General features: G+C 43.9%; 3 protein-coding genes across 8 annotated transcripts; 2 read left to right on the top strand and 1 right to left on the bottom strand.

Annotated features, from left to right (window-relative positions):
- Positions 1 to 2,280: 2,280 nt before the first annotated feature.
- On the bottom strand, positions 2,281 to 11,684 carry fam234a (family with sequence similarity 234 member A). Of its 4 annotated transcripts, none has more exons than XM_027003140.3 (12): positions 11,399 to 11,681; positions 8,285 to 8,559; positions 8,094 to 8,204; positions 7,849 to 8,031; positions 7,425 to 7,570; positions 7,181 to 7,313; positions 6,893 to 7,025; positions 6,390 to 6,539; positions 6,222 to 6,303; positions 5,695 to 5,847; positions 5,436 to 5,538; positions 2,281 to 5,202 (listed from the first exon to the last, which is right to left on the bottom strand). In XM_027003140.3, exons 2-12 carry the CDS (start codon positions 8,532 to 8,534, stop codon positions 4,952 to 4,954), a joined length of 1,695 nt encoding a protein of 564 aa, XP_026858941.2. In that variant the 5' UTR covers positions 8,535 to 8,559; positions 11,399 to 11,681; the 3' UTR covers positions 2,281 to 4,951. The 4 variants fall into 4 exon arrangements, with proteins under 4 accessions (XP_026858941.2, XP_026858942.2, XP_026858944.2 ...); XM_027003141.3 differs by lacking the exon at positions 11,399 to 11,681 and adding an exon at positions 11,314 to 11,391; XM_027003143.3 differs by lacking the exon at positions 11,399 to 11,681 and adding an exon at positions 11,145 to 11,270.
- A 119-nt stretch (positions 11,685 to 11,803) lies between these two features.
- On the top strand, positions 11,804 to 18,623 carry luc7l (LUC7-like (S. cerevisiae)). The gene is made up of 10 exons (XM_027003145.3): positions 11,804 to 12,049; positions 14,505 to 14,599; positions 14,695 to 14,793; positions 15,462 to 15,572; positions 15,757 to 15,900; positions 16,071 to 16,247; positions 16,740 to 16,828; positions 16,940 to 16,969; positions 17,162 to 17,368; positions 17,730 to 18,623. Exons 1-10 carry the CDS (start codon positions 11,989 to 11,991, stop codon positions 17,845 to 17,847), a joined length of 1,131 nt encoding a protein of 376 aa, XP_026858946.1. The 5' UTR covers positions 11,804 to 11,988; the 3' UTR covers positions 17,848 to 18,623.
- A 394-nt stretch (positions 18,624 to 19,017) lies between these two features.
- On the top strand, positions 19,018 to 24,996 carry stub1 (STIP1 homology and U-Box containing protein 1). Of its 3 annotated transcripts, none has more exons than XM_027003148.3 (8): positions 19,018 to 19,357; positions 19,711 to 19,920; positions 20,726 to 20,924; positions 21,119 to 21,284; positions 21,402 to 21,480; positions 21,575 to 21,631; positions 21,892 to 22,008; positions 22,871 to 24,996. In XM_027003148.3, the coding sequence occupies exons 2-8, from the start codon at positions 19,807 to 19,809 to the stop codon at positions 22,994 to 22,996; spliced, it is 858 nt and encodes a 285-aa protein (XP_026858949.1). In that variant the 5' UTR covers positions 19,018 to 19,357; positions 19,711 to 19,806; the 3' UTR covers positions 22,997 to 24,996. The 3 variants fall into 3 exon arrangements, with proteins under 3 accessions (XP_026858949.1, XP_081551954.1, XP_081551955.1); XM_081695829.1 differs by having other exon boundaries at positions 19,031 to 19,117; XM_081695828.1 differs by having other exon boundaries at positions 19,018 to 19,920.
- The last annotated feature ends 1,161 nt before the right edge of the window (positions 24,997 to 26,157 follow it).

The raw sequence follows: 26,157 nt of genomic DNA, 5'->3' as shown, positions 1-26,157 counted from the left end.
GCTCAGAGAGATATTGAAGATATCTGTCAGGACATCTGCAAGCTGGTCAGCACATTCTCTGAGCACACAACCTGGGATGTTGTCTGGTCCAGCAACTTTCCATGGGTTAACTCCACGCAGAGTACGCCTCACATCAGCCGCAGTCAGGCACAGCACCTGGTCATTTTGCGGAAGGATGGACTTTTCCGCTGCAATGTTGTTCTGTGTTTCAAACCGTGCATAGAAGTCATTCAGTGCATCTGGGAGGGTGGCATCATTGTCACAGGAAGGTGATGTTTTCCTGTAGTTAGTAATGGCCTGAATGCCCTCCCACATGCGCTGTGTGTCACTAGTGCCTTTGAAGTGTCCATGGATCCTCTGTGCGTGTGCACGCTTTGCTTCCCTGATCGCACAAGATTTCACGACTGGACTTGTTGCACAGGTGGCACAATATCACGGTACCACCCTGGAATTCACTGAGCTCCTGAGAGTGACCCATTCTTTCACGAATGTTTGTAGAAACAGTCTGCATGCCTGGGTGCTTGGTTTTATACACCTGCAATATAGTCTATGTAATGAACTTGTGCCCTTGCATGTTGATGTTAATGATGCCAGGTTTCCTCTCACTCCATATCTTTCATTCTCTGCGTTTGTAGTGCACTACTAGTCATAAGCTGATCAATATACACTGCCTGGCCAAAAAAAAGGTCACATATTCTAATATTTTGTTGGACCGCCTTTAGCTTTGATTACGGCACGCATTCGCTGTGGCATCGTTTCCACAAGCTTCTGCAATGTCACAACATTTATTTCTGTCCAGAGTTGCATTAATTTTGCCCCAAGATCTTGTACTGATGATGGGAGATTTGGACCACCTCCCAAAGATTCTCAATGGGGTTCGGCTCTGGATTGTGATGGCTGATCCATGTGTGAAAATAATGTCTCATGCTCCCTGAACCACCTACGCACAACTTCAGCCCAATGAATCCTGGCATTATCATCTTGGAATATGCCCATGCCCTGAGGGAAGAAAAAAAAAATCCATTGATGGAATAACGTGGTTGCTCAGTATATTCAGGTAGTCAGCCGCCCTCATGCTTTGGGCACATAATGTTGCTGAACCTAGACCTCACCAACTGCAGCAACCCCAGATCATAGCACTGCTCCCACAGATTTGTACGGTAGGCACTAGGTATGATGGGTGCATCACTTCAGCCAGTTCTCTTCTTACCCTGATGCGCCCATCATTCTGGAACAGGGTAAATCTGGACTCATCAGACCATATGACCTTCCATTGCTCCAGAGTCCATTCTTTATGCTCCCTAGCAAATCGAAGCCATTTTTGCCAGTTAACCTCATTGACAAGTGGTTTTCTTACGGCTACACAGCCATCTGGTACCACTCCCTTGAGTTCCCTTCGCATTGTGCGTGTAGAAATGCTTACTTTCACTATTAAACATATCCCCGAGTTCTACTGTTGTTTTTCTACAAACAGTCACCACACGTTTAAGTGACTGCCAATCACGGTCATTCAAGATTTTTTTCCCCACCACATTCCTTCCTTGAAGATTATTTTTAATAATGCGTTGGACAGTTCTTAACCCCATTTTAGTAGTTTCAGCAATCTCCTTAGATGTTTTCTCTACTTGATGCATGCCACTAATTTGACCCTTCTGAAACAGATTAACATCTTTTCCATGACCACAGGATGCGTCTTTCGAGATGGTTGTTTAACAAATGGGAAGCTACTCCCTGCATCAGTTAGGGTTAAATAATTTGTTGCCAGCTGAAAACATACTCACCCAGGCAGTAATTATCCCATGGGGGGGCTCTTACCTGTTTGCTTAGTTAAATCCAGGTGGTGACCTTTTTTGGCCAGGCCCTATCTTTAGCATAATATTGTTCGGGATTATGCGAGCGATTGGCAATGCTCTCAGCTCGTGTCTTTTTAACAACTCACACGTAATAAGATGGCGCCGATTTCCGAACCCCGAAATAACACCAATTTGCTCACACTCTGGAGTTTTTCCTCGGCGACCTCCAAACCCTGTCGACAAGAAAAATTTAGGGCCAAAAATCATAGCGTGAACTTGCCATAATAGAATTACTTTAAGCGAAGTGTTGAAAGGACAGGCTCGAGCAAACTGGTCTCCGTTCTGTATAGAGCGATCACATCTATTCTCAGACACACGAGTAATGGATGCTGTAGATGGAAGGATTGATTACTGTCTGACAAAAAGGTAGCACATTTAACCATAAAATTAAAATCCCACTACAAGAATTGGACTCTGAACTCCAGCACTTTGTGTCAAATCAACAAAATCATGTCTTTATTGAATATTCCACTCATTTTAGTGTTCAAAATTACAGTGATTAAAAACCCAGAAGCCAAATCTAATTCAGACCTGATCTACAGGTTTATAATACAAAAGCCCAAGAAACCAATAAGTAAATCAAATATAAAATATACCACACAGAGCAACATGCACCAGCACTCAGACACAGCATAAAAAGGTCCAGGATCAGACTGTATCATGGCTTGATTTGGTTTTAAGATGCAGAAGCTGCATGCTGACTACCTGTTTTGGTCCAGTAGCATTACACAGCACAGCAGGTGACTGGAATCTCTGATTCAGATTAAACTAATTTAACTACTCCAGAGCTGTGCTGCAGAGGAGCCTTTGGCACTCTGGGTGGGGCTCACATCTAGACTTTGTGCAACAGGGCTTTGGCTGCACAGGAGGTCACTTGCAGGTTTTTTTTGGTTTTTTTTTAAGGCCTGGGTATTAATGCACTCTGAGTGCAGTTTGTCCCATCAGTTGGCAGCTGGTTCAGTACACCTGGAGCATGGAAGTGCAGACACTGATAAGTGACCCTCCTTTTCCTGTTTGGACATGTGTATGCTTCCTGCTTCCCAGCAATCCACTTCCTTGTTCAACACCGTGGTTTGGATTGAGAGTTCGCATAGTCCACAGAGAGCTTATGACATGTTTGCCCTTTCTGTGGTTGGGGTGAACATTAACCTAAACATGCATGTGCTGCTCTTTGGTTCAAAATTGAGACCCTCTGCCCTCACCCTTCAGATTAAGGTCCCTTATTGATGGGTCCTGTTCCTCATTTATTAAGCATCTGATCCAGGACCATCCCCCCCCCCAAAAAAACCCCCCATTATTTTGTTTGTTTTTAAATCACTAGTTGCCCCAGTTACAAACTCTGTCTTAAGATTATTTTATCTGAAAGTCCACAGTTTACACTTTAATTTTGGACCATGGTCTCCAATCTTAGTAAGGAAAATAAACTACAGACTTGCGTATAGATTAGAGCATGCCGACTGACGTTAGTAGGTGCAGAGATATTACTGATCAGCAGCAATGAACTGAGTTTTTGCAGCAGTATAGTCATTTTTGTTTATAAACTAAGAAGCACGCACATGCCTCCTGCTCTAAAGGCACTAACTCATGCCCAGGATCCGCAATTAAACTCCTGGGGCCTTGGGCTGAACCCCTGTAAGACATTCAGTGAGTGACTGGCTGGCGTGCGTGCATACGCACGCACAGATCAGCATGAACCACTAAAGATCATCATGCTTTATGAGCCAAGCCTGGACTCTGCCAAATCCAATGCAGACAGTGTTCAACTATAGTTACTTTGGTTTCATCTTAAAACAAACCACTACAAGCAGGTCAATTGAATAGTTCAGGACCACAGTCTCTCCACAGAACACCAATACTCCCAATCTGTGCAAATATAGGATAGACATAGGTGTTATCCTACAAGAAGGACCCTTCTGAGCACTGTTAACTTTATAGTCACCACACTCACTTCTCCTTGGTATACAAACAACAAACTGATGAGTCAGCAAGCTAGTTTCATCCAGCAACACACAACTGCATGATTGTACTTTTTCCACTTTATGGTGAAAAGTAAATGGAAGGAATATGGAAAATGATTAGGTTTACTGGGACTGGACAAATGAAAGCAAATCAAAGTAAACTTGAAGAGGATGATTAGAGTCATTACCAGGAAAACAGCAGGGTATACATGAGAGAAGCTCATCAGCACAACTAGTTTCACACAGCCAAAATCAATCATTCTGTACCGCTTAAAAACAACGTTAAACAGATCCAAACACAATCAGCACTGCTAGCAGTCGCCCAGGCAAAGCCACTGGAACGGACCGACTGCGCACACTGCACAGTTACGACTGCAATGCAGTGCTGCCCTCTAGCGTCTCACTGGGAACAACCTTAAAAAAACAAAAGCACTCTACAGAAGGGCAGAAAATGAAATTGAATAAAATATTCATAAATGATGAAGCAGGGCCAACTATATATGGTCCTAGTACATGATTAGATGTGTATAGTATATAACAGTTACAGTGTTCCATACGTTTCAGAAGGCAAAAGATTCTGGTTATTTCAGCACAGAACCCAGCACCACAGACCCAGGCACTGTATTCAAGCCTTGCACTGCAGAAACATACTGGCCTCACCCTCACCCAATAAAGTGCTTGGTATTGGACTATACTAGAAATTTATAAGCAACTGATTTTAAATTTACTTAATGCATTCCTTGCTTACTGTTTCTTTATAAATCCATTTCTAAACTGTACTTGATGTACTGTATAGGTTCTGATTGTCTTTGTTCTTTGAGATAAAGGCTACATCATGCAGCATTTTTTCAAGACATTGTAGACAGGAGTGTGGTCCACACATATCCCCCACGCACAGAGCATCAACTGCATTGTGACTTTACAGACTCGCACAGAACTCTGTGCACATACTCTAAGGAGCTCAGAAACTAGGTGCAGACTGCTTCAGTAAACTGGGATGAGGTGCAGAGTACAGAGAAGAGCACTCTAGATTTACAATAAAAATCTGAGGAACTAGCAAATTCCTACATTAATTTTCCCCTCCCACTCCTGGATTAAAACCAACTACTCTACACAGGAGCAGCTGTTACTCCAGAGGAGTTAAATCATTTCCTCATTAAATCTCAGCCTTTCGAATGCCTCCCTCACAAAATTCTCCATGTCTCTAGCTATGGCCCCGCCCTCAGGCCCTCCCACTCCCAGCACAACACTCTGCGATACATCATCCTTGATCTTCCGCTTTGTCAAGACCACTGGCTCCGCCCCACCAAGCCCCGCCTCATCCGTCAGTGATCCATTGGCTCCAGACAGGACGAGGTAACAGGCATGACGACCTCGTTCCAACAGAGCAGCTGCAAGTATACAAGGACAGTTTTCAGTTTTGATGGATTTCTTAAAATATTGCACAAAATCAGTCGTCACTTGACTAGTTGAATTGCAAGAGTACACTTTTCATTTTACAGTAGTTGGCTTTATCCTTTGTGGGTTGAGTTAGTGTTACATTTTAAGAGCAGTGGTGTGAACAGTTAAATGTGTGAGTGTGTGTGTGTGTGTGTGTGTGTGTGTGGGCGGTGTTATACGCTACTTTTAAACGAGATGATGTTCTGTACAGGATTTCTTCTCTCCAGCAGGACACTAGAATAGTGGGGGTGGAGGAGGTACGAAGCCCACTCCTCAGAGATGCCCCTCTGTATACACACACAATGCATCATGTCATTAACATGACATTTATCTCTTACTTTCTCATTGTCACATTACTATGCGTTTTGTACGTTTGCACACGTGCGTCAGTGCAGCCATCTCAACATGTCATTGCTCTGTGCGTGTGAGAGTGAGGTACTCACTGTGACGTTGCTTTGTGTACGTGTCTCTCCCCACAACATGAAGACAGAGTAGGAATAGATGGTGAGAACAGAAGCAGGACTGGGGCTCTGGGTACCGAAGAGCAGACTTCCCGCCCACAGCTCCCGGCCCGTCTGCCCGTCCACAATCACCACCTACACATAGAAGCGCACAAAACCTCCGATAAGCCATCTAAAGAACCACCTTTATGCACAAACACAAAGCTAACCATCTGTACAATCACCTCCACACACACACAGCAAGACAGTTATACAGAATATCCAAGTCACCCATCTAGAAACACCACCTACACAAAACTGCCTGTCCAACCAGAATTACAACCTGCACACAATTAAACATTTAATAATGACAGTGTCTAACCATCCATATAACCAACTGACCTGATCAGTTGGTTCCTACACATGCATGAATGAACTATACACAACGCAATGCTTGACCGGCAATCCAGAATCACAAAACCACCACTTCACACAGTCAACCCACAGCGAGTTATTAGCGCAGTACTCACCCGCTTCGTTTCGTTACCCAGGTTTTCCTCAAGGACTATGTCAGAAACTCCATCTTTATTGAAGTGACCAAATGAGGGAATACTGGACATGGAACACACAAACACAATCAGCATGACCGCCATAACAAATACGTACGCGTGTGAGCGAGCGAGCGAGCATGTGTTCACTTGATCAGTTGGCTGGTGTTCTTGGTCCAGCTGATGCTGAGTGTGTTTGTATTTAACAACATTATGGTGGAGGCAGTCTGGAGAAGCACAGAAGGGGAGGAGCTTCCAGAGCCACCCTTCACCACCACCATGTGCTGCAGAGCCCCTGACCTAGAGAGAGAGAGAGCACGAGAGAGAGTTCACTGGATGGTGCTGTTAATATTGCAGGAATCAGACTGCTAGCAGGAGGAGTCCTGTGCATTTGTGAATGCTTATTGTGACAGAGACCATCACTTAGGGAGGTTAAATGGGTGCTCTGGCTATTGTGCCAGGGAGCTGGCTCTTTTGTCCAGTGGTCAGAGCTCATGTTTACCTTTCGTCAGCCTTGGGTTCGAGTCCCGAATAGTAGGGTGCCTACCTTCATAATTATACATAAAGTTGTACTCTCTATGCACACACAGAGCCAGTGTGATCATGTGCATGAAGTGATTGCTGGGCACAGGTGCGTTTGTGTGTGGTCATACCCGTAGAGTGGGATGAGTCCTGAGATGTTGGTGGGTTTTTTTTCCCAGCTGTTCTCCTTCTTCAGTTTGGAGGCCATGCTGATCTCAGCCCTGTCTGCCAAACGCCACAACCCCACCGTGTACAGGCCTCCGTCTATGGCACAGGCAAGGACAGATGTCGGTACAGAAATCAGGGAGGATGTGAGACCCTGAAGAAGCTGCAGTACCAGGAAAATGATTGTCGTCATGTTAACCAGGTAGATGGCTGTAAAATTTGGTGGTTGTGGTGAGCAGGTGCATGTTGGCCACCTGTGCATAGCAGCAGGTAGTGGGCTCCACTTGGCGTGGTAACCTGCAGGTGAGTCCTCACCGCTCCTGCATCCACATTCACCTTTAAGCCAATCACGTCACCCGATTTACCCGAGAAGAACACCAGCTCAGTCTGTAGGGGGGTTACAGTGTAATCTGCCAAAATGACTCCATACAAGGTGTTTGGTACTCTGAGACAGTAGTGCATGTGCTTGCATGTGAGTGCATGTCTGATGAGTCATACTGGTGCAGGTGTGCGAGGCGGCACGGGAGGGATGTACGACAGCACTGCAATATCGTCAGTTCCGTCACCATCAAGATCTGGCAAGAGGATCACTGGGAGGTGTCCATTAATAACAGGAGAACGTGGCCTCTGCCAAATGATCACACCTGAATACAGACACGCACGCACACGCCCCATTAGTTTAAACGGTATACATTTATTATAAATGTATTTTTACATATACTGTTGGGTACATAATCTTTAAGCTTGTGTGCATGAGTTAAAATCATTGCTATACACTGGCCAAGTGAAAGGGCTAGTCAGAAAGTACTGCAAGTGTTTACTTGGAAGAAATTCCAAACTGAATGCATTTGACGCACTAGACTCACTAGCCTGCCAGTGTGTTGCTGTGTGCAAATGTGAGATTGAGAGAGACTACATGTACCTGTGTGCATGTTAACAGCTGTGAGATTGTCTGTGTGAGCCACCAGACAGATTTTTCCTTTTGTCTTGACCCCACCCACTCCACAAACCGCCCAATCATATACAGCAGCTAGTGGTCGTTCCCATAGAGTCACCCCATCAGTGCCATCAACAGCCAAGAGAAACAGGCAGGGGGAGGGCAGACCTGAAACACACATTAACAATGAAATAACAGAAGCTGGTACTCGTGTGTGTGTAGTCACTCACCTTCACCAATGCAGCTTTGGTTCATGGTGCCCTCTGCACTTTTATAGATGAAGACAACATCCTGCACTTGGTCTGGGTTAACATGCCCCACAGCCAGGAAATCATATGTAGCTGAGGGTGAGAGAGAGCTATATAAAACCATTGTCTATGAGCAGGCGTGGGGTTACAGAACAGGTAACAGTGCATCTCACCTGCAGCAGGTACAATGCGGTTCCAGGTGGGCTGGTACTGTGGGCGAACGGGGCAGGGCAGAACAAAGGAGAAGGCAAACACAATGATGAGGCAGATGAAGAACGAGAGGAGGAAGGTAGCCGTGCGCCAGGTCGACAGCTTGGACACGCCCAGCCCATCTGCACAGTGACGGTCGTTAGACACACCCCCTTCTTCTGACACACCCTTCAGAGGCTCCTCCTCTCTCACACTTTCCACTGTGCCCGCCATCTCAAAGCATCACAGCCTTACACGTCTAAAGAGAGAAATAAGTTAAGTCTATTAATAGAACTAATTTAAAACAAAAACACTGACTGAAGGGCTGTATATAGTTGATAACATCAGGAAGGGGAGGAAAAGAGGAAAAAACAACAAAACAAAAACAAAAAAAACAAAACAAAACAAAAAAAAAACCACACAATCAGACGCCTGTCTGGAACAAACTCTAGAGTAAAAGGTATGCTTTATGCCTGTACTTGAAGACTGTGATCGAGGGAACAGCCCTAAAACTCAGCAGCAGAGCAAGACTAAAGGTGAGCCTTCAGCTCAGGCAGAGAGCGTGGAACAGGTAGCAATAGCTGTTCCAAGGAGCAGAGTAAGGACGGAGGTGGCCAGCACAATCAAATTGCACTCATCCATTTAAGGCTTTAAATATTAATACCATGAAATACACAGGGCCTAGTGCAATGGCATTAAAGAAGGGGTGATCCCTTTTCCAGGTGCCAGTGTGCAAATGAGCCACAAAAATGGTTCAATTTATTATTTTTGAGTTGACAAACTGCTTTTAACAAGAGTATTTATAGATCAAAGTTTTCTGGATTTCCCCCGCCCACCTTTTTTTGTCTGACATACCATCAGTACTTATGGGATTCTCACCAGATTTCCAGTCACAGAATGAGGTCAGTGTTACTTTTGTTTAACCATTAAAACAAATAATTTAGTTTGCCATCCAGGTCTTGATATCCTCAAGACAGTGGGACACATTCATGACAAATCATTTGAATTTAGAGAAAGATACACCTTAGTATCATCATCATCATCAATAATAATGAAACGAGAGAGGTTTTCTTAAAATATTACATATAATGAACAGGACCGGTCCTAATATAGATCCTTTAGGACCCCAAAGCCAATAGCAGCGACAGATGAAATAGTTGCCCACTACAGACCTTAACAGGTCCTGTGGCAAAGGTAGGCTATAAACCCGATGAGTAGCCTTTCCCGTAAACCAATCATATACACAAGGCTTTCAATGATGATAGCATGAACGACAGTGCCAAGTGCCACAGTGAAGCCTAATAAATTAAAGGACAATCCCCAGAGTCACCAAGAAGCAATGAATAATTTGTCTTAAAAAAAAAAAAAAAAAAAAAGTTATGAAGAGCCTTAAAACCAGACTGCAACATTTTAAAAATATCATTATGCTTAGGTGCAGTGACAGTTAAGCCGACAAATTTACCAAAACCTTTGAAAGAAAATCAACTAGGCTAAAAACTTCAGGGGATCATATGATTGAAACCAGGTTTTATAAATGGTGGCTGTATAACTGCATGGTTACAGCATTTTGCGACACTAGCAATGGTTGAACTATTAATAATGGTTAAAAGACTTGGACCAGTTATAGGCATGCATCACATGACTTGAGACAAGGCAGCATGGGGTTACAAGTAGAGGTAATGGGGTTCACATCAAATATAATCTATTTTAAAAGGTAAGAGATGGTTTTAAACTATCAAACACAGTAGGTGAAGAACTGTGAGCAGAAGTTGTGAGCCCTATTATTCCCAATCATTTATAAAAAGAATAAGCAAGTAGTAGGTGATTCAGCAAATCTATAGCAAGTACAAACATGTTTAGTTGCATTAAATAAAATTTTAGGTATGATTGTAATGTACCAAATGTAATAATCCCAGTCCCTTTTGACAATCTGTTTTTTAGAATCTCACAGGAAATGAGTTTCTCATTTTTGCTTATGCCACAATCAGGAGTGATTTGAGTTTTTCACATGGTTTTAATCGGAGCAAGAGTCACGTATTGTGGAACAGGATGAATGAAAAACTATGATGAACTAATATGTTGAGTGGATGAGACCTCCATAACCTTTGCTACGAGGCTATGAAAATATGGTTTGGAAATTAATGTGCCAAAAAGTGACCAGAGAGAGATGATGGACAAAGTAGTAAAATTCTAAAAATAACTGGTGTATGATCGAAAATCCTGCTTCTTCCATGTCATTCAGGCAGAGCCCAAGTTATAAAACAAGGTCTACAGTACGGCCATGTCTATGGGCAGCACCGTGAGGGAATGTTCAATCTCTAACGAATTTGCGAGCCAAAACAGGTTAGACAAAACCGAATTGACAATCGGTTTAGAAGGTGTTAACCAATACTCTGCTTTTATTGCAAACCGGTTTCCAGATTGGCCCCAACCCGCAACAAGCAAAACACCAGAGTTCGACGCCACGCGTATTTATAAGCATTCAACTTTTTCAGAAAACGTGGCTGTAACAAAATCCTGGAGCAGCAGAGTAGCAGAAAGCAAGAGAGCAAATTTTACGAGAAGCTTCTGGGCAAAATCACAAGTTATCTCGCCAAACTGTGGTTTGACGAACTAATACGCATCAAGACGAAATATTAATACATTTCAACAGAACACAAGATCAACCTTCACATAAACTGGAGTTTTGACTGCACGCTGACTAACGCTACAGAACATGCCTTACTAGAGACAACGCCGTGGACAATATCATTATGTACAAGTCAAGTGACAAATAGCTTGAAAAACTGTTCCGTGTCCAATTAAATTGCTAGTTGCAAGTATAACGCGAAAATAATTAATTACCGCAAGCCATAAAAACACGCTGAAATACAGCTGGCTAAAGTGCAGCTCAGTCCAGGACAACTAACTACAGCACATTTGACCATTTTTGCGTTATCTACTGACAACCTTCTGTAATAACAGAATGGTAATCACTACGCTAAGATATAACGTAGCCTAGCTAGCGTCTCACCAGACCCGTCGAGTACAGACGTTCAGTTTGGCTAACGTTACACATAGTGGAGTCGCGCAACTCAACCTTGAAACGTATTACTTACGTTTAACGTTTTATCGCTTCCTAGATCGGTTAGGAACTCGGTGGGATCGGCGTGACGAATTAGACAGACGTTGCACCTGTCATTTCCGAGGATCTGCTCAGACACCAAACACCCCACTGGTGGTTTAACGCACCCCCGCTGCTCTAAAACAGTTAGCTGGTTAGGTTAGGTTAGCGTAGCTTCTCCTCAGAGGTGATAAACATACTGAATATGGTGCGTCAGATAGGGTCTTATATTTTAACGTGACGATGAACGAAATGGCACGAATATTAATTAAAAAAAAAAAACTAATTATATAATCGACCTAGTTTTATATACTTACCGCTTGAATGATTAAAACCTGTAACGTTAATTAAAATTACGGTCTTTTTTCATGACGTAGCACGCTTTCATTGGCGTTCGGCTGCGTGACTGGTTCCGCATTGCCAGAGCGGTCGCGACGCCTTCGAAAGGGAAGAGACGGTGGCGACGTCGACGGCACAGAAACGTTTGATTTTTGAATAATACACCGATAGAAAATTTAAAAACGCGGAGTAGTAAAAAACAAACCCCCACAAGACTTGTAGATTACGCGTAATTAATCGACCGAGATGTCTGCCCAGGCTCAGATGAGAGCTTTGCTTGATCAGTTAATGGGGACTGCGAGGGATGGTGAGTAACAAGCTAGCTTAGCTAGCTCGCGAGCGCTCTGAGTCGCTGAGAGGTTGTGTCGCGCGCTGTAGCCCTTGTGTGTGTCGTGTTTGTGTTTTAAGTCTAAATTAGTCGCACGTTTAAACGTGTTATGTCTAGCGACGGGCGTTCAGAACTGGATAAATGGGCCACGATTTCCTCTCGAAATGCACCATTTAATGTTTGTGTTCATCTGTAGCCAGTGACGTCAATGGCCAAATCGGCTTGTTTAGCTAGCGAGCTAGCTGGCTAGGTGCGCTCAGGTTAACCAGGGAGCTATTGGACCGCGTCGTAGTTGGGCCTAGCTAGTTAGCTACTGCCTGCTAATGCCGATTCTTTGGTATTACACCGCGGTAATTTTACAGTTCTTATTTTTGTGGAGTGTGAATAAACATTTGAATTAGTGTGATCTTTTCTTTTTATTGTTCGAAGGATTAAGTTGTTTCTATCTGAGGAGATTTCTAGCTAAACTAGGGATGTTAGGAGCTAGGAATATTAACGCTAGCTAGGTAATTCGAAGTGAAATGCTATTCCAACGCACAACAACGAAAAAGCCTGATTAATTTTAAATCCTTGTCGACCGGTTCGTCTCTCCTGCATAACATGCATAATTAAACAGAAGTTTGGTAATCGAATGTAAGCTTAGTTTGGTACTTTTTTTATGGCAAGTGCTATACAAATACAATATATCGTGGATAAAGCGTACACCGCTGCCTCCCTATCTAGGTTAGCTAGCTAATAACTGGTTGCAAGCATTAAATTAAGAGTGACATTTCCGAGAGGGAATCGTGCCGTAGGTGGTGATCTGTGTACGGTTTTGGCCATAATCATCCCAGAGCGAGATGACTAGATAAAGTGGTGTGACTTGGGACTTTCGCTGATCTACATGTTTTTAAGTGACGTTAACTGGTGGTGAGAGATGTCTCTCACGCGCCGTGTGAATGACGTTGTGTCTGTGTGAGTGATGAGATGAATTCATTTGCTTCCCGTACATGTGTTTCATACAAACTGAACAATTGTGGCCCCTTTATTCTATTCATTAAGGTTCAGTGTATCTTTGCCAGCCTACATCAATCTGCAAGGGAGTTGCAGAAAAGCCTCATGTTCATCGAGCCGTGAGTCACAAATGATTTTTAAAGCTGTTATGAATATCCAAACAATTTTGTTTTCCAGAAGTAGCCTAATTATTCTGTAGCCTACATCAGGAGACTTGGTAAAGCACAGTGACGGTAAAGTAAGAGATCAGCAACAAGAAAAGGATGGTCTCTTCAGCAGGTGCTGGGTCTACACTGCTAGCATGGTGTCCTGCCTATGCACTGTTGGACTAGTTTGGCACATAAGAACGAAGCAAAATAGCTAAATAAACAAAACAAAAGCAAACAGGAAATCCTCCACCGACGGTCTTCACTTTGACTCTTGTGTATCATTCCCAACTTCCTCATTGCAGGTTTGATCAAGAAAAGCTTTTCCCCTTTAATCTTTATTAAGACCATGGACCAATAGACGCTCCAGGCTGGGTACAGTATGGGAGAGAGAGCTCGCAGTGTGTATAAACTAACACTTCTAGTTTTTGGTTTTCTGTTTTTTTTGTTTTTTTTTTTTACTTTTTTTCCTCCCCCCACCATTTTTATTTACTGAAGGACTGGAATGTGTACAACAGACTGGCCCAACGGTTTCAAACATTCAATAAAATGTACTGAGAATGTCTAAGCTGCAACTCATGCAATTCAGTTCACACCAAAGGTAGTCCCTGCCCTAAACGCATCTGTCTGTTCCTGTCAGCTCTTTGAAGCCAGAGAGCATCACCATTCACTGTTAGTTAATGTTTCCATTATACCTAAACACAACACAGCACAGCCTGCCTGCAGAGATAGAATCTTACTGTACATTATAAATACATTATCCTGACCTATTAAATGTCACTCTGTCTCTTGTTGTTTTAACCCTATCTGATATTGCCCTTGATGGTTAATCCTAAAGGGGTAATAACAAATAACTACAGTGGCCAAAGCAAAACTGACCTTATGTCAGACAGTATGTAGCTTTCGCCATTAATGGGGCTAACATCAAACTTGTTAAAGGTGCCTTCCATAGAGTTATACACACATTGTATTTGATAACATTTGCTTGGACATCCTTTGTCTAATGGGGACCTCTGATGTAAGATTCAACTCTCGTATTATGTAGTGAGGTTGCATCGTGACAGAGCTGGTTCTAGAGACTAATTAGCTGTTTAGTTTTAGTACAGTTGGCAACTTCACTCTCAAGCTCACTTTCTTAACTACAAATCCCATCATCCCTTTTGCAGCGAGAGGCAGAAATGTGACCTTGGCCCCCCAGACTTAGCAGTGTGTATTGTTGAAGTGCGAGGTGTGTGTGAGACAAAAATGTATGTGTGTATGTAGTTCCACTCATTGCATGCGTTTTGCTCTTGCAGGAGACGAGTCTCGGCAGAGGGTGAAGTTTACAGATGAACGCGTGTGCAAGTCCCACCTACTGAACTGCTGTCCACACGACATCCTCTCTGGCACAGTAAGAAACGTCTGAGCCAGGCCAATGCCGCTGCAAATTCTGTAGCCAGTTCTGATTTATTCATTCTCTCTCTCTCTCTCTCTCTGTCTGTTTAGCGTATGGACCTGGGTGAATGCTCAAAGATTCATGACCTGGCCCTGCGTGCAGACTATGAGATTGCTTCTAAAGAGCGGGACCTGTTCTTTGAATTGGATGTGAGTGCATAATTCCAGCCAGGCCTGCAGTCTTCTGACTGCATGCCTCAGCTTCCACAGCTTCCTTTGCTGACAGAAAAATCACAGCAGCCTTAAAGTTATTAAATGCCTCTGTTTCACTAAGCTGCTTCTTGGATGAGGTAAGCTTGATGTTCTGTGTTGTGCTGAAGGTTTGGCTCTTCAGGCAGTGTCGCCATCACTGCGCTGGAGAGATGAGCACACGCACAGTCATCCCTGTCTGAGCATGCACCTCGTTTTCTGAGCTGCCCCATGCGGCTTTGATTGGCTAGAAAACCAGTGACTGACATCGTTTGCGAAGGGGAACTGACTGGTCGTTGGAGGGTCATTAAGAGAGAGGCTGTTGCAGTCTACAACTCGTGTTTTTCCTCAGTGCAGGCTGTTAATATTGGAACTGAACTCAGAATGACACTGCAGGCCCTACTGAGCATAGTAACACTTTTGGAAACAAACTCATTTTAATGGGGTAATAAAAATTTGCTAACTTGGAATCTTCAGCCTATAGCAATGTGCACACTTTATTATTGATGTACGTTGGATTCTTCATACTGTTATGAAGACTGGGCACTGTTGGATGTATTTGTGTTGGCTGTATTCATGGTGTCTGTCCTGGTAGTTCTAGGCTGATGTTGGTCTTTTCTGCTATTCAGGCGGTTGACCATCTGGAGTCCTTCATTGCCGATTGTGACCGCAGAACTGAGCTGGCAAAGAAACGTCTCGCTGAGACACAGGAGGAGATCAGCGCAGAGGTTGCTGCCAAGGTGTGTGGGTGTGCGTGTGAAGTTAAGCGTGGTGGAAATATTTCAATAAAAATTCAGTTTCGTCTTGTTTGGTGGCTTTGTGCAAGAACATGGATTCACAGAAGTGGAAGAACAAAGTGTATGTAAGGCTGCATCAGTTTCTTGCTTCTTGCTGTGTTTGTGCATCTGTGTGTGTGTCTGGCAGGCAGAGAAAGTCCATGAGCTTAACGAGGAGATTGGAAAGCTGCTAGCCAAGGCCGAGCAGCTGGGTGCAGAAGGCAACGTAGACGAAGCCCAGAAAATCCTGCAGGAGGTGGAGAAAGTCCGCAGCAAGAAGAAAGATGCGGAGGTCAGTGTAGCCAGCACAACTGTGTGTATGTGTAGTGGGGGGTTGTATGCGTAGTGTGTGGCTGTATTTGGGTGATGAGTTTCCCTAGAACTGATGTCTTTTAAAAGGATGGATTAATGTGAGTATGATTCCTCCACTGGAATGATCATGTACTGGGTGTGTCCCTGTAGGAGGAGTACAGAAACTCGATGCCTGCCTCCAGTTTCCAACAGCAGAAGCTTCGGGTGTGTGAGGTGTGCTCTGCCTACCTGGGTCTCCATGACAACGATCGTCGCCTCGCTGACCACTTTGGCGGTAAACTGCACCTGGGCTTCATCCAAATCCGAGAGAAACTAGAACAGCTGAAGGTACGTTTTAGTTGGCATGGTTACAACTTGAACCAGCAATACAGTCAGACTATGTAGACCCAGCATGTAGAATGCAGCCAGTTTAATTATTTGCTCAAAAACTCCATACAAATTCAATTCAAAAGCCTTTAAATGAAGTAAAACCACGCTTCATCTGAAATGCTCCTGAATCTGACACTCCTGTGCCAGATTTGCTGTAGTAGTGTCTTCACTGGGAGACAGCATCAGGGATCTAGAGCAGTTCGCTTACAGTGACCTGCATTCAGAAACATCTGCTTCTGGTATGTGTGTCTGTGTGTGAGAGAGAGACATAAACAAACGCTGAATCCAGATGTAATTGCAGAAATCAGTGCTAAACATTTCAAGCCTAACGTGGCAGTAACGGCTTCCATCTGTTGTGCTGTTGATATGGGCTGTCTGTATAAATCTGAAATTCACAGCATTCTAAAAAAGTTAATCTAGGATGTCTCACTTTCCATTCTTCCTTTCTAGAAAACTGTTCTAGATAAGCAGGAGCGGCGGAACCAGGAGCGCTTGAAGCGGCGGGAGGAGCGAGAGCGGGAGGAGAGGATGAAGAGGAAGTAAGGGCGTTGTTCTTCATACCCCGGCCCCCTTCCCACACTTGGATCAGATTGCATCTTGTGACTTTTCCTTTAATCACTTTGTAACTATCTCTCCCTTCACCTTGACAGGACCAGGTCACGGAGCCGGGAGCGCAAAAGGTCTCTCTTGCACACAACCCCCACTTCTCTTTTGGGATCTCTGTTTGCATATATTTAAAAGATTATAGTTGTCTGCAGACGTTTCTACGACCTCCCCCTCTATCGTTGCTGACCTAAACTTCATGCACATGGTTACTGTTTAATGTGTAAGAGACTGAAGTTGGTGTGGTGGGTGGTCTGCTCGGTTTGCAGGTCTCGATCCCGGGACCGTGATCGTGACCGCGAGCGGGAACGAGAGAAGGAGAGAGAGCGGGAGAGAGAGAGGAGAAAGCGGCGGTCCCGTTCGGTATCGCGTGAGAGGCGTCGATCCAGATCACGTTCCCGAGAGAGAGAGAGACGCAGGAGGCACCGATCTCGTTCCAGATCCCACTCTCGCCAGAGCCGGGAACACTCACACAAGTACACACACACACCCACACCACACTCGCCACAGCAGGGAATACACTTGCGCATTCTCAGACAAGTGTCTGTCTCTCCATCTTGTGCTCTTTCTCTCATGCTCACACACACAACTCAGTGTGTGATAGCAGATCACAGTGGGCTCCTGTTAGTGAGAACTTTAAGTTGTGGGAAATTATGGTTAAAAAAGTCATTAGTTAAAATCCTCCTTAACAGATGCTCTCAGGAAGCTTCCTACAAGTGCTTTTGTCTTCTCTCACACACAAATAAGCTGTGTGTGTGTGTGTGTGTGTGTGTGTGTGTGTGTGTGTGTGTGTGTGTGTGTGTGTGTGTGTGTGTGTGTGTGTGTGTGATGTTTCAGGTCATCTCGCGATCATGAACGATCTCGGGAGCGTGAAGGTCGGCGTTGTTCATCCGATGGTCTCAACGGGAGGGCGGAGTCTCGTCGCTCGGGAGACAGAGAGGCTGGAGAGCTCTGAGCATCATTACCCAGAAGCCTTTCTAGCACACTGCAGTTACCATGGAAACTCAGACTTTTAACATGTGCCCCTTAGCTGACTGTGCAATCCTCCCAGCACCACGTACATTTATTATTATTATTATTATTATTATTATTATTATTATTATTATTATTGAGTCTTGTCTTAAGTCACTGTTATTCATTAACAACATTAACACAGGTTGTAAGCTGTGTTCTGTCAACTCTGGGTCAATTTACAAAATTTGCATTTTCTCAGCCATTCAATACATTCTATCCAGTTTGTTGAAGCAGAAATAAAATCAATCAGCATTGTCACTGGGTATGAAGATCACTGTGCTTAGAGGGCCATGCCCATTTTTCTTGCAATTTGTGCAGCGGAGGATTGCATTTAGCATAATTACCACTGTCCTACTTAAGTCCTCTTGTTTCTGTTTAATCTTAGACAGCTCAGCTTTTTATTGTACATCTCCCATTAGATATAAGTTGTCAGATGGGTTGGTTGATCTGATCTGAGGTCAGTCTGACATCCGTGTATGTAAACGTAGCTACAAGAATCCGCAGACAGATGGGGCACATCCACACCTGCTGTCTCAGTAGCAGACAGCTAGAGATCAGTACAAGTGTGATTTATCGCCAGGTTGAATTCTTAATGGTGTTTTTTTTTTTTTTTTCTTTTTTTTTTTTTTTTTCTCCCCAGTTTGAAATGTCTGTTTTATAATGCAGTTAATCCATGTTGCCCTAATCAAGCTCATTAAATGGATTTTATGAATTTAAGAGGTTTTGCATGCATTTCGTCTCAGTGAGCCAAGGGTCCCGCTATTATCGGGTTCACTAATGTGAAAAATTCTTAATTCAGGGATGTTTAAAAATCAATTCAGGCCATAATCCATTGATGATATTCTAGTTTATAAACCATCGTGCCTGTAGTGTGGCCAGATCAGACAGGTAAAGGGTGGGATGCGGAATGTTCTGCGATGTTTTGTTGAAGTCCTGCCAGAAAAGCCGCAACTTAGTCTATCTACCACTGATAACAGTATGTGAGCTGGGACAGGATTTGATTTGGGCTGCCAATTAGTTAAAACAAAGTTTAAAATATTTCTGCATTATGAATAACATCAAACACGAAAATGGAGGGTTGTTAAAAAAAAAAATTAAAAAATGACGTCCACGCCCTGACGTGATGACGTCCCCGGAGTCCGTTTAGGCGACGTGATGTAGCCAAAACAAGCTGAGAGATGGAAGATTTTTATACAGTGAGATAAAAATGCGTAGGTTTGCGTACTGACTTGGTGGAAATGGCAGAGTTTTCAGGTCTATGTCACTACTATTACAGCGAACAATGAGTCTGAGGATTCTTTAAGAGGTGGTGGGGAGGGGACGCACGGCCTTATAGAGCAGTTAGTCGCCGGCTAGCGAGCCTAGCTAGCATACCAGCACCCCCGACGTCTCCTCGGGTGTGTGGCCGTGGCAGGAGCGGCGTTGTCGGGCGAGTTCTGTGTTTACAACCGGTATGTTTTTGCTTTGGGCCAATATGCTTGTCGTAGCGTCCGATTTAGAACTTCTGAATACGTCCGTTTTTGCCGAGACAACTTTCAGCTAACAAGCTAACGTGCTAACCTAGACAGTTAAATGCCATTGACGCTAAATTCGCCGTTGCGGGCCTGACAGAAAGCATGGCTGCAGGTTGTTTGAATATTTGTTTTGGCTTTACCGGTAATATTACAGGTAAACTACATTGTCATCGATTCCTGCTGCCGTCGCAAGGCTAGACACTTGAGTCTGTGCGGTTTGGTCGGCGAGCTTGCGCCACTGGGTGTTGCGCCACACCGAAACGCCGCATCACCGCGTATCCTCTCCGCAGGTCGAGGCAAGCGTCGCACGTCGGTGTTCAGCCGGAGACACGGGGAACAGGATCGGGAAGCAGGGGGGAGCGGCCACCGCGGAGCCCGTCGAGAAGATGGCAAGCAGCCCGGAGAAGAGCTCTTCGGCACAGGAGCTCAAGGAACAGGGCAACCGCTTGTTCCTCTGCCGCAAGTACCAGGAGGCCGCTACCTGCTACAGTAAAGCTATCGTGAGTGTGGAGGGGAGTGGGTGTGGGGTCGCCCCCGGCCGGACTTAGCGGGAAGATGTGTATCAGGCATAGTTTTGCATAGTCGAATAATCCGTGAGCTGTTTTTTCATCTAAAACCGCTGTGATCCAGCCCTCGGTTTTGCTAACTGTATGTTGTTTTCCACTGGAATTACAAAAAGCATGAATCTCTCTGTGTGTGTGTGTGTGTGTGTGTGTGTGTGTGTGTGTGTGTACACACGCCTCCACTCACACATGCAGCTCTGTATAGATACAGTGAGGCATAAAGGTTGGGCCACACTTCAGTTCTCTAGCCACACTTGGGCAGGTATTGAGTTTTCCCATACCTGGTGCTAGGTACTGTCATTGACTAAATTGTATCGTAGTTGTTATGTTCAGATGTAAGCTGTGTTGTACTTAATGTGTGTGTATGTGTACTGGGGGTAAAGGAGTTGACAGTGGTGGGTAGGTGTGTGTGTGAGAGATATTGAGATCATCATATCCCACCGTGATCCCTCCCACATCTGTTTCTAGCTGTACACTCAGTGCTGTGGTTGACCAAACACAATATTCAGCTCCTGTAGCCTACTCGTTTATGCAGACATGACAGTCGGTATGGCATATTCAGAATATTTACAACTAACACCCGTCTGTCTGTCTTTGTGTCTCTGGCTGTCTGTGTATGCGTGTAACTGTGCACATGTATGTCTGTGCGTGTCTGTCTCTGTGCGTTTCGGTCTCTGTCTGTGTGTGTGTGCACATTTGTGGTTCTGTCGTTCTCTGTCTGTGCGTCTGTCTGTCTGTGCAGAACCGGAACCCCTCAGTAGCAGTCTACTACACAAATCGGGCGTTGTGCTATGTGAAGCTTCAGCAGTACGACAAGGCACTAGCTGACTGCAAACATGCCCTCGAGCTCGACAGCCAGTCAGTAAAGGCGCATTTCTTCCTGGGACAGTGTCACCTGGAACTGGAGAACTTCGAAGAGGCCATTGGCAATCTGCAAAGAGGTACACACACACCACACACAGGGTGTCAGTCTGTAGAAGGGTACACAAAGGCACATGCCACTGGGCAGAGATGCATACACGCACAGGTACGCATGCAAGCCCATGTTCATACAGGTGGCGTCTTGCAGAGAGGTACACACAACAAGCACTTTACGCTCCCACAAACTGATCGTTGTAGCCCATTGTTTCTGCAGCATATAACCTGGCAAAAGAACAACGTCTGAATTTTGGTGATGACATCCCGAGTGCTTTACGCATTGCTAAGAAAAAGCGCTGGAACAGCATGGAGGATAAACGCATTAGCCAGGAGAATGAGCTGCATGCTTATCTCACCAAACTCATCCTGGCCGAGAGAGAAAGGTAACTCAGCATTCCTTCAGCCATGACTGTTTCAGCCGCATAACATACAAAATAATCACTCTGTTTCTATTGTGTGTGTGTGTGTGTGTGTGTGTGTGTGTGCGCGCGCACGTGCAGGGAAATGGAGGAATATCGAGACAAACAGGGCGAAGACAATCAAAGCGACAATGAAATCAGCAAGATTAAATCTAAACATGTCAGTTTTACACACGTGCTGCCCTACAAAAGTTACAGTTTAATAGAAGCAAAAAGGTTGACCTTAATGATCTCTGTCTGTACTCTGTTGGAAGGATAAATATCTCATGGACATGGATGAACTCTTTTCTCAAGTGGATGAGAAAAGGAAGGTGAGTGAATGAAGGAATATGGTAGAAGGAATAGTACACTTCTCTCTTAGTGGATTTGTGTGTGTGTGTCTGGCTGTCTTTGTCTCTGTGTGTGTGTGTGCGTGTGTCTGTGTGTCTGGCTGGCTGTCTGTGTTTGTATCTGTTACATTTGAAGTGTAATTTTATTGACCTGAAATTTTTCATTTATTTGCTATGGCTTGATTATTTGTAGTTAGTATAGCTTTATGAAAAGGGATGCAGCACTGTGTGTGTGTGTGTAGAAGCGAGAGATTCCAGACTATCTGTGTGGGAAGATCAGTTTTGAACTGATGAGGGAACCATGCATTACACCCAGTGGCATCACCTATGACCGTAAAGACATTGAGGAACACCTACAGGTACCACACATTCCCCTCTGTCTCTCTCTACCCTCCCCTCTGTCTCTCTGTGTCTTTGCCCCTTTTCTGTCACTTAACTGCATCTAGAACAACCTGAAAATGCATTGAGGTGTCACTGTAGCTATATGCATCTTTAAATAAAAATTTACCTTAAAGCAACTTAAAGAATCTTAAATCACCTCCCTGGAAGATATTTAACGTCAACACAGGGAGTTGAGTTTCCTTGAATGTAACCTAGGCATTATTCTGTACATGTCACTACCTACTATCTAAGGTCCAATATTGTTGGTAACACTTGTTTGATTTTAGACTAAATGAACAACCAGTAAAATGTGTTTGAAATCAGTGGCCTGTGTAGTCGTGCATTTTAGTCAGTGTTTTAACCTAAAAGCTTTGTTAGCAGGCATCAGGAAGATGCTTCAGTGTGGTGTTACGGCAGTCGTAGCAGTGATGCTTTAGTGAGTGCGGTGTTACGCCCGTCGTAGCAGTAACCCTTCAGTGCGGCATTACGCCCGTCGTAGCAGTGACGCTTCAATGCGGCGTTACGCCCGTCGTAGCAGTGACGCTTCAATGCGGCGTTACGCCTGTCGTAGCAGTGACGCTTCAGTGCGGCGTTACGCCCGTTGTAGCAGTGACGCTTCAGTGCAGCGTTACGCCCGTCGTAGCAGTGACGCTTCAATGCGGCGTTACGCCTGTCCTAGCAGTGACGCTTCAGTGCGGCGTTACGCCTGTCCTAGCAGTGACGCTTCAGTGCGGCGTTACTCTCTACTGTACAGTCATGTTAATGTAAATGCACAGCACCAGGCATGTCTGGAAATAAAAATATTTCTCTCTCTCTCTCTCTCTCTCTCTCTCTCTGTAGCGTGTGGGCCATTTTGACCCTGTAACTCGTAGTCCCCTTACGCAGGATCAGCTGATTCCTAATTTGGCTATGAAGGAGGTGATCGATGCCTTCATCCAGGAGAACGGATGGGTGGAGGATTACTGAACGAACACACACACACACACACACACACACACACACACACACACACACGGATGGACTGAATGGGATGGTGTGAGAGTAGATCATAATGGTCTCCTGTGTGTATGTGCACTTTAAGCAGGGGGAACCTCACTATGAAACATGAAACACTCCTTAATGCTGGAGTCTCTCAGGTCTCCTTCCCTACTTTTGACTGCCCCCCCCCACCCATGTCTCTCTCTCTCTCTCTCTCTCTGTCTCTCTCTCTCTTTCTTTCTTTCTTTCTTTCTTTCTTTCTTTTTCTCCCCCCCCCCCCCGCCCCCAATCCCATGAGCTCCTCATGTATGTGCCACAAACCTACGTTCATGCAACAATATGACACATTTCTTCCCCCTGTCCTTATGTCTTCATGCAGTGCTGTCTCATTGTGAACTGGATTAAGGTGAATAGTCCCTATCATTTTTTGTTTGTTTTGCTTTTGTTTGGGGGTTTTACTTGCCTCCAAAGTATCATTTATTAAAGCGCTCGCACACAGGTGCTCATGTCTTTCTCCCTCCAAAGTCATGACAACGCTGGTACACCTCTCTTAGGACCCCTGCCTGAGATTTCAGTCCTCTCTCCAGGAGACTGGAGCCAAGTGTCAGAGTTGAAGAGGATCAGAATTTTAATTATTTCAGTGATGGGACATCAAAACCATTAAAAAAAGAACCTTGCAACGTTTTTAGAGAGGAATAAATAGGAGAGACATATTTTTTCTTATCCATATCGGCATGGAATTGTGTGTGTGTGTGTGTGTGTGTGTGTGTGTGTCCACATATTTGGGGAATGATGGAGCGCTATTGTGATATGTTTATTACATGGATATTAAAGAAGTAGAGCGTTTAATAAAATTGTTATTAACGGATCAGCATGCTGGCTAAATGTTAGTTGGCTTCAGCTGGAAGGGGCATGGTTGTTCATCAGTGTGCGAGAGAGAGGCTGTGTGTACATGCATTAGTGGGTGTAGCTGAATTTAATTTTTCATTCACTTAGATTTTTTCCCCTAATCTGTTAAGAGCATTTCTTTAAGATGCATGTTTTTTTTTTTAAACACATTTAAACACACAGATGCAGACCTAAAATAGTGAGATTCAGTGCTTTGCAAGATTGCCAATCAAGAAACAAGCTTGAGAATCAGTGACCACATGCAATCCTTACTAATGGAGTGGTGACACTCCTTCCTTTGCCTCTGTGTGAGTGAGAGTGAGAGAGTGAGGCAGAGAGAGAGAAAGTGAGACATGGGAAAGGGAGTTTTTGCTGTTTGGGTCTATTGGAGTATTTTTTTTCTCCAGTATACATACACTTTTTAAAATTATTATTATTTTTTTTTAATTTAATCTCTGTCTTTTGTCAGAGAGCTTAGGCTAGCTGTTAAATAGATGAGTCCATAAAGATACGTAGCTATTCATTCAGCTGTTACTGGTTACAGCAAGTATTCCAATAAGAGTAAAATTTGGACACATGTTAAATAAATCTTATTTTTTCTAAAAGCTCTGTTTAATGTTGTTTTTCTATGCATTCACTGTGGGTATGCAGACCAGGGCAACAATGTTGTAACATTCTTCTTTATTTTAAAATTTTGTTTTATTTATATTCTTTAAGAGCAAGAATCACTTTTAGCTTGTCAAAGCTAAGTGACATTAATGCCTCAGAAGGGATGTTATCCCTGCTAAGGGGGAAAGGTTTTCTATATAGAATATGCAGTTAGAAAACCTTTTTATTTTTCCTCGTCTGCAGTTGACGTGTAAATCTGTAGCTGGAACGGTTCTGAAGAATGTTCTCTCTGTCTCTTGCGTGTGTGTGTGTGTGTGTGTGTGTGTGCATGCTCTCATTCTCCCCTCTGTGTGTGTGAGTGCAGGTACAAGTATACATATATAATGAGATTGGGGGATGTAAACAGAATATTGGTAAACACATTAGTGTTGTTTCAGTAGAGCTGGCCTAGTATGGTTTATTGTATTAAATGTAGATATTGTAAAAAGAAATGTGCCTACTGTATTAATTTTCAGGATCATTTCTACTTTACTATTGTATCCCTAAAACTAAGACAGTTGTGTTGACTGAAAAACTACTGACTGTACTTCTGTGAATTGATAGGTCGTGATCTCACAATCACTTGTCATGAAATTTTTGAAATAATTGTAACAGATAATCAGGCATATTTAAATGTTTCTGAAGGTGCATAATGTTCCTGTTAAGCACCTTCAGAAACATCTAAATATGCCTCGGTGCTTGTTAACAATTATGTGTGGAAATTGATTTAACATCCTGATGACATTCAGAACGCCGGCCAGTTTGCTCCCTGCTGTCCTGTGCACAGGCTCTGTGTGCGTCCTTGAAATATCCAAGCGACGTCACGAGAGGGACTGGCATCATGATAAATCTCAGTGTGATTATCTTCCTCTGCACCGCACTGTTAAACAACCTCAGCAACACTGCTGTGTCTTATGTACTGTAGAGCAGTTCAGTTAATCCGTAGCAATGGTGCTACCATGTCAGTGCTTTGTTGAGAAAGGTCTACTACTCATATAAAGTCCCCTCAGCAGGGAGCAGAAACTAACCAGGGAGGAACAGGTTTTAGGGTGCCTATCAAACTGCATAGACAACAGATTAAAAAAAAAAAAAAGGTGACGCATCTAAATTAGGTTGATTAGACGGAGTTTAATACAAACTTCTAAGTTTAAGGTTTTCCCTCAACAGCCTCGTGTAGACCTTTTCTTTAGTAAAGATGTATTGTAAAACATGGGTGTTATTTGTTAAATAAGACTTCATTTATCAATATGATGCAGGTGCCTGCTGTGAAGAACTGCAGGGAATTCAAAAATGTCCATAAGTTTGTTCATGCAGCTCATGAGAGTTTCAATCACGAACCAACATTCCCATTGTCATTTCCAGCTTAACGTTTTCAGTGTCCACTCACAGCCAACGCATGTTTTCTAGCAGCGGTTTTCTAAATACCGTTCAGTTTAATTTGACTGGCTCTGAGGGTGCATTTCATGGTTGTCTTTTCTGAGTTCACTTGACATCCTCGTAAATTCTGCCGTCATAGTGCCTTTTAGAGTGTAAATATGCAGTTGTGTCTGAAGGTTGCTCCAACACGATATCATCTGACACAAGCCCAAATCACATTTATAAACATGCTTTGC

Source organism: Electrophorus electricus, chromosome 14 (assembly GCF_041902795.1).
Source record: "Electrophorus electricus isolate QZ-2024a chromosome 14, ASM4190279v1, whole genome shotgun sequence".
In the NCBI taxonomy this organism is placed as follows: Eukaryota; Metazoa; Chordata; class Actinopteri; order Gymnotiformes; family Gymnotidae; genus Electrophorus; species Electrophorus electricus.
The sequence above is the reverse complement of the archived record's forward strand: the minus strand, read 5'-3'. Positions and strand labels throughout refer to the sequence as shown.